Source organism: Salvia splendens, chromosome 5 (genome assembly GCF_004379255.2).
Source record: "Salvia splendens isolate huo1 chromosome 5, SspV2, whole genome shotgun sequence".
In the NCBI taxonomy this organism is placed as follows: Eukaryota; Viridiplantae; Streptophyta; class Magnoliopsida; order Lamiales; family Lamiaceae; genus Salvia; species Salvia splendens.
Window position 1 is genome coordinate 31,193,134 of NC_056036.1, and position 8,371 is coordinate 31,201,504.

General features: G+C 35.4%; 1 protein-coding gene across 1 annotated transcript; it reads right to left on the bottom strand.

Moving 5' to 3' along the window:
- Positions 1 to 1,830: 1,830 nt before the first annotated feature.
- LOC121803049 (heat shock factor protein HSF24-like) lies at positions 1,831 to 5,496 on the bottom strand. Its single transcript, XM_042202762.1, has 2 exons — positions 4,927 to 5,496; positions 1,831 to 2,591 (listed from the first exon to the last, which is right to left on the bottom strand). The coding sequence occupies exons 1-2, from the start codon at positions 5,128 to 5,130 to the stop codon at positions 1,989 to 1,991; spliced, it is 807 nt and encodes a 268-aa protein (XP_042058696.1). The 5' UTR covers positions 5,131 to 5,496; the 3' UTR covers positions 1,831 to 1,988.
- Between the last annotated feature and the right edge of the window lie 2,875 nt (positions 5,497 to 8,371).

The following is an 8,371-nucleotide window of genomic DNA, read 5'->3' on the forward strand; positions in this document are numbered from 1 at the left end:
TTTACTCTCTTGAAATATTGCTTATTTTATTAAAATATTATATCTTCTGATCCCTAAGATATGATTATAAAATATGAAATAACAAGTAACATAGGTATATCGTCAAGTAATTTATAGTTTTTCATTTATTATTCTACATTGAATAAATTTATAGAAAATAATAAATAATTGAAGAAATCGTCATTATTCTACATTGAAAACTCATTCGATAACTTGGAGAAGTTAGTTATTGACATTCGCAATCAAAATAGATGTGGAAAATCTGTTTGATCTAAATTTACTTCTTTTCTTTGGAAGATTGATGATATTAGAGTGTGGCATATTGAATGAATCACACTGGACTAAGTATTTCTTGCTAGTTAAATTAAATACGAGGTCTCGATGATTATTTATTTCTTAATTATATAAGTAACATCGAACATAAAGTGTTGGTCAATATGCTACTTTGCTTATCAATATATGAGAGTTTTTCACCATCTAATAACTATGCCATCTTTAATAGCAATTATCAACATACAAGAATGATTGACATTGTTACTTTCTAAAACTGTGTCTCGACTACGCCAGATGGGTGTTGTCCTCAATAGATGTTCTGATGAAGTTTATATTTTATAGAAACCAACTATAGATAAGGTTATTTCAGAACTCTTAGCATTATTCAAAACAAAAGTTAATTAAATAACTGAATTTATAGAATATCTTAAAGACGGAAAATGAAATTAATTATAAAGGTGTCGTCATGATTATGCAATCTAAATTTGAATGGCAAGTCCATATTAATCATGATAGTGACACTGATTGATATTTCTTAAAAACTTTAATTAAATTAGGTTGATTTAATTAAGTAGAAGTCTATTATGTTAAGGGCTAATCCCTAACCAAGTCCAACAAATGCTCTATAAAAATGAGAGGAGACTCAATCATAAGAGACTATTCCCGGTGCTTGAGATTTCAAAAAATATTCATAATCTTAATAATGAAATTTCCGAAATTCTCTTCTGATATTTTCTCTACCTCGAGTTTAGAAGTTTGAGTTATTGGTCATGCAATATTCAAATTTTTGAATTAGGGTAATTGACAAAAAGATTCGAGGTTGAATCAATTTGGGGGTGACGAGAGAGAGTAGCAGACCATCGTCCAACATATTCGTAGGAGTATGCCCTAGGATCTATTTATCTGATCTACTGTCTATCAGATTACATTCTAGATTATATATAAAATTCGTTAATTAACTTATGAATTTTCAAAAATCATCATATAAGATCTAACTTTGAGATTTTTTTAAATATAGTTCCCCCCAACTTCAATAGAGGTTAAATTTGTAGATAGATTAAACAAAGGGTATATTAGCAAGGAAAAAACAGCCCAACAACTCAATTTATGAATTAACTCCGAAACAACCAATGGTATGTAGTCGTCTTTTCTTACTTGATTTTCTCTTCACTTAAATTATAAAATAAACTATATGAAATCTTATACTGAAAAGTAAATGCTTCATATTTAATATTTAATGAAATGGAAGGATTATTTTACAATCATATCTTAGAATAAAAAAATATTGCCTATGATATCAGTTATTTTATTGGGCTTAGGCCATTAATTATTTAGTTCATTGCAAAATCAAATGATGGAAACACAGTTGCTTAAGTGCTCACCTCAATCCACTCTTATGTATTTTTTCAAATTTAACTATACTAATAATTACTTAATTTTAATATTTATTATTTTATAAAATTTTCAGCACCAACTTATTTAGTTTTTTAATTCTATCACCATAAAATATGGTACAAAAACAAGATTCGGAAATGAGAGGAATGTCACACCATCGACTGGGAAAGATATAGGCAGAAAGAATACATGATATTGTTCATGTCTTCACAATAGATTTACATAACCATAAACTATATGTTAAGGAAACCCCATTTTCCTTTGATCTAACTAACAACAAACAATGAATTGAAAACTCCTCTTATTTTGATCTCAACATCTCAGTTACACACCTTATTGCTCTCCATCCACGGCCTCATCTGCTTCTTATGGGCCCCACACAAATCAGCGCTACCCCCGCATCCCCGCTTCTTCTTCTTCTTCTTCACCACAACTCCGAACAATTTCAAGCAATTCTCATTTTCATCATCATTATCATCATCGTCATCGTCATCATCAGACTCATCAGTGTTCCCATCCCCGAGGTTCATAATGCGGTTGATCTGGTCAGGCGCCACCTTCACTCTCTGCTTCAGGAAGGCGATCAGCTCGTCGCATTGTTTCTTGGTCTGCGCGAGTTCGGAGCTTAGCAATTGGTTATCTTTCCGCAGCTTCTCGTTCTCACCGGATAAGTCCGAGAGCTGGGCCGTCGCCACCTGAGTCTCCAGGTTCTTGGAGTTCGGGGATGAGGTTGAGCTACACCCTAGGTCTTCGCCGGAGGTTTCTGGGGAAGCCAGATTGTCGCTGGCTGCACCTTTCCCGTTGGCTGGATTCTGGATGATTGCGGTTTTCCGGCGGCGGATTTGGACAAGGAGCTCTTTCTGCCCTCGTTTGAAGTTCTCGTTGACAAATTCCCATTTGTCAGGAACTGATTTTCGGAAACCCTAAGCATATACACGTCTAGTTAGAGGCGGTTCGGTTTGCAAGATTGTATCTCGGGATTAAATATGTAGTGTGTTTGGTTCATGAGATTGAATCTCATAACTCAATTTAAGATGGATAATTATGTGATAATTAGTCATAACCAATCCCATTCAACTAAAATAATCTCACAACTTAATCTTAGATATTATATCTTGGTACTTACTATTTTATCTAGGAAACCGAACACCACCTTAGGATACCAATTAGTCAGCTCATTTGGCTTAAAATCCACTTTGTTTTCTTTACATAAAAGTAACTTTTAATATGACAATGACAACTAAAACCATGCATTAAACATGATCATTTCCAAAATATGAATGACCATTGATGAGATTATGCTAGTTGGAAAAATATTCAAAATAAATTCCACTTTTGTTTAGGTCAAACAACCTCATAAAGGTTAGGTTTAACGTTTTTCAAAAAGCAAGCCAAGGAATAAATGCAAATTCTAGAAAAGCATCTACTTCCATCACAAGAACAACTAGTCATGCATGTGCTTCTATTAATGTTTTAGAATACTATCACCATGTCATGGATTGTGCTATCTAAATCGTATCAAGACTTGACCACACCAACTTTAATATCAAAATATTATGCCAAGTTATATTCTATTTGCCATTTTTCTTCTTCTTATCTTCTCATATACCCGTTTTTCATTATTTATTATCAACACAACATAATTTTAAAATCAAACACTAAATTACTAGCAGCCTCCAATTTAAATTAGTTTCTCATTACCAATCATAAGGTGTTTAGATAATTGGTCGTGATTACATCAATGTACAGCTCTTCCACATGAACCAATCATTATGTGTACACTTCCAATTTACTTTATTTTTTGCAGATTATTAATCGCTCCAAATTAATGGTGAGGTGGACATCTCAAATATATACATGTCTTAAACAACACATATACAGAATAATATAGTCTACTCCACTTTTGCTATTCAAGGTGGCATTCCATTAATTCATCTCAAATATTTGGAGGCAAAATCTTTAATTCCTAAAATCGATTAAAACTGAATGCTCTCACTTCCACGTAAAAATAGACATAATTTATATTTTAGTTTGTTTTATAAAAATAATCCACTTCTATTTTTAATAACTTTTTTTTTTACCTTATTCTCTATTAACAATATTCAAATTACTTTTTCTTTCCATTTATTTCCTACTTTATCAATTATACAAGCTAAATATACTCCAATTACTTTTTTATAATTATTTCTCATTCTACCAATTATGCACTAAAACTATAGTAATACTAAAAATATCTATTTTTATGTAACAAAAAGAAGTACTCATATATTCAATGCAATTACTACAAGATTATTCTAGCCCGCCGTTGGAGATTATTGTAGTCCTAGCATCAAATAGAAGACTCATGCACTATTTTAATTTTTAACAACCCCTTTTGACGACTTTAATTATGGTAGAAAATTTGACAACCGCCTAAATAAACTGATCCGACTTTAGATTGAGTATTTAATAATTGGTTGATATTTTTTAATTAGCAGAAGAATTCGTTGGACAATTCGAGCAACGCGTTTAGACTTTAGATATCCCACCAACCAATTTGAACTCATCTATATCTCTTTTCTAAAGCAAAAATATTGTTGAATCCAAAAAAAGGAATACGACTCATATTTCTTTTTGTAATGTTCCAACTAAGTTTATTTTATTTTTTTTAAAAAAACAAAACATCAATCACTCTTAATTTATTTAATCATCTAATTTACTCTCTACTTATAATTCCTACTTTAACTTTATTCCTCTTTCTAATTTTTGGACACAATTTCTTATTTGCTAAAATTTTGACTCAGCTTAATTAGTAAGTAGGAAATATAGTACTCACTCCGTCCCATAGTAGATAGCAGGAAATGTCGAGATTTTAGAAGATGTTGTTTTGTGTATTAGATGAAGAGAGAAAATAATATATAAATATTAATATGAGAGGAAGTTTTTTTTATAAAATAAAACATGACATTTTTTATGGGACAAATTAAAAGGATATTGCTAGTTTATAGCAACAAGTATTGTGAATAAATGGGGGAAATTTTGGGTAACGTAACATGTTGAAACACGTTGGAGATTGATATCCAGCCTACTTTTCCACCTAAAAAGCTTAACCCTCACATCCATCTTCATTTTTTTTCCCAAAATAACCAGAATCCAATCCTAGAAATCGCGATGGTCTGAAGTTGTACTTATTAAACAAATTGAATTCCAATTTTGTAGTAAATACCTAAAAACTTCAAATACAATCAATTAAAGAGTTGAGCAGGAAAAGAAACTCACATAGGTGTTAAGCTGTCGAACGAAGCTGGAGAAATTGTTGTGTTTGAAATAATTAGGCAACAAATCCTTAGCGAATTCCGCAGTTTTCCAGACGACGAAGGCCGTCCCCGCTTCGTTCCACGAGACGACGTCGTCACTCGCCGGATCGTCTACCAAATGATACGTCTTCGTCAGAAACGGCGCCGGAACTGACCGCTGCGCCATTTCCCCCAAATTGAAACAAAAAATAGGAAAAAACAAAATCTAAATCTGGTGGAGAGATAACAATTGTAATTGGAATTGGAATTGGAATTGGAATTGGAAGGGAAAAGGGATTGAATGAGATCAGCAACTAAAGAGCAACAAGGCGGTTAGGAATTCCCATCCCCAGCAGTAGAATCCGAAGAGGAAAACGCGAGAGTGAACGACGTCGTCAGCCGATTCCATTTGGCTAGTCATATTGGAGATGGATCATTCATACCCATCATGCCTTCACTCTCCTCTGTAAATATTCTTCCATTTTGGGGATTTTCTTCGGGGAATTTAAATCAATAAATAGTGGGAGGCAAAGAAAACATGGCGCATATATATATATATATATATATATATATATATACTAGTGGGGGTGAGGTAAAGAAGGTGAGGAAGAGTTCTAGAAAATATTAGAAACGTGGGGCCCGCTTTGTGTCGCCGGTGATTTTTAGATGTTTTGACTAAATACTTTTCTTAGATAATGAGATAGCTTCTTGCATCTACAGAAACTTTGATGAAGATGGAGATAGACTCATTTGTAACTGTAAGGGGTATTGACCGAATGGGATCATCTATGACTAATCCTACTCCATTTCTTACAATTTGTAAGGGATATTGACCGAATGAGATCATCTATGACTAATTCTACCCCACCTCTTACTACATACACACAAACACAAACATGAGTGATGGACCCCATCATCATTTATCATGTTTGTGTGTATGCAGTAAGAGATGGAGTATGATTAGTCATACGTGATCTGCTGGAGATTATGGTCATGCACAACAACTGAGGTTGCATGGGAGTAAAGTGGAGCTGCAGCATATGGAATCAAGAATAAAGCTCATACATAAGCTAGCATATAGCCGTTAGAAGTTAGTTACTCTCTCTGTTGCAACCGAATGAGTGTAGCTCTCATACACTATGCTTTCTAGAGTATAAATGGTGTTAGTAGCTCTCTTGTAAAGTACAAGTAGTTCAAGCAGTTGTAACTTCAATTCATTCCTTATTGTCATTCAATAAGAAGTACACACCTTTCTGCTACTATCTTCTTTGATATCTCTCTGACTCACAAAAGGCTTTCTTGTTCATGCACTTCTGTTTCTTCAATTGGCGCTGTCTGTGGGAATTCCGAACGATCAAGAAAGTGTAGACGATGGCGGCTAGGCTAGAGGCTGAGAAATTCACTGGGAAGAACGATTACGGTTTATGGAAAATGAAGATGCGCGCGGTTCTTGTGCAGCAGGGGCTTGCGGCTGTTCTGGCTCCTGCAGATCCTGAGAATAAAGGCAAGGCACCTGCTTTCGATGAGAAGGCCAAGGGAAGCTCGAGGAGATGCAATTGAAGGCCCATAGCGCTGTGATTTTATGCCTTGGTGATAAGGTTTTAAGGGAAGTTCAACACTAGAAGACAGCTTCAGAGATCTTGGCGAAGCTTGATGAAGTTTATTTGGCTAAATCCTTAGCTAATCACCTCTATATGAAAAGGAGGCTTTACTCTTACAGTTTTTCTGAAGATAGATCTATCATCGAGCAATTAGAGGATTTCACCAAATCCATAGATGATCTTGAGGCTGTGGACGTCAAGATCATCGATGAAGACAAAGCAATTCTGGTGCTCAACGCCCTGCTCGATTCTTATGATCAGATGCGCGAAGCGATCTCGTATGGTCGAGATAAAGCAATTACTCTAGCCGAAGTCCATGCAACTCTCATGGCAAAGGAGTTGCAGAAGGGTGCTCTTAAGCGTGTTGATTCGCAGCCTGAGTCACTGAATATTAAGAAATTCAACAAGAAGAAATTTAAGAAGAAGAATAAGGATTCGAAGTCTGAGATTTCTGGAGTCAAGGAGACTCGTTCATGCCACTGGTGTAAAAAAGCCAGGGCATTTGAAGAAAGAGTGTTATGCTTGGAAAAGAAAGCAGGCCGCAGAATCACAATCTCATAATAATATGGTAAGTAGTGATGGAGAAGGCAGAAAAAGGGTCACGGATAATGGACTCTGGTTGTTCTTTCCATATGTGTCCCAATAGGGAATGGTTCCAAGATCTGACTGAGACTGATGGATCTGTGCTGCTTGGAAACAACAAAGCTTGCAGTATTAAGGGTGTAGGGAATGTCTTCTTGAGAATGCATGATGGTATTGTGAAAATGCTCTCAGGTGTAAGGTTCATTCCAGAGGTGAAAAGGAACTTAATATCTCTGGGAACACTTGAGAAGAAAGGTTTCTCATTCACATCAGAGAATGATGAAATGAGGACCAGCAAGAATTCCAAAATCAAGATGATAGCTTAAAGAATGGGAATCCTTTATTATTTGCAAGCTACTGTGGTGAAAAATGAGTCTAACTTCATCATGAGATTTGATATGAGAAGATGGCACCTAAGGCTCGGGCACCTAGCCAATGGCAGTTTGAAAGCCTTGGTTCAGAAGGGATTAATTGAGGCTGATGCATCAGAAATAGTGGAGCAATGTGAGGATTGCTTGCTAGGAAAGGCCAAGAAGCTTTCATTTCCAATAGGTAAACATACTTCAACTTCACCTTTTGACTATATTCATTCAGACTTATGGGGGCCAGCTTCTGTTAAAAGTTTGGGTGGAGGAAAGTACTATATGTCGATCATAGATGATTGGTCAAGGAAGGTCTAAGTTTATATCTTGAAAGAAAAGTCTGAAGCCTTTAAGACATTCAAGATATGGTGCAATGAAATGCAAAGTGAGAAGGGTACTTCACCAAAGATATTGAGAACAGATAATGGCCTTGAATACTTATCTAAGGAATTTGATCAACTCTGTCAAGAAAAAGGGATCAAATGTCACAGAACAGTCCCAGCAAACCCTCAGCAGAATGGGGTTGCTGAGAGAATGAACCGCACCTTGCCTGAAAGAGTCAGATGCTTGCTGAGTTCCTCTGGTGTAGGCAAGCACTTCTGGGCAGAAGGAGTTTCAACAGCCGCATACCTTATTAATAAGTACCCACCTTCTAGAATAGGTGGAGCAATTCCAGATGAAAGGTGGTATGGGGGAAAGTCTGATTACAGTAGACTAAGGCCTTTGCACATCAGAAGCAAGGAAAACTTGATGCAAGAGCAATTCAGTGCATCATGTTAGGATACCAGAAAGGTGTGAAAGGTTATATGCTTTGGTCTATAGATCCTGGAAACCACAAGATATTTCTGAGTAGGGATGTGGTATTCATATAAGAAAAGATACC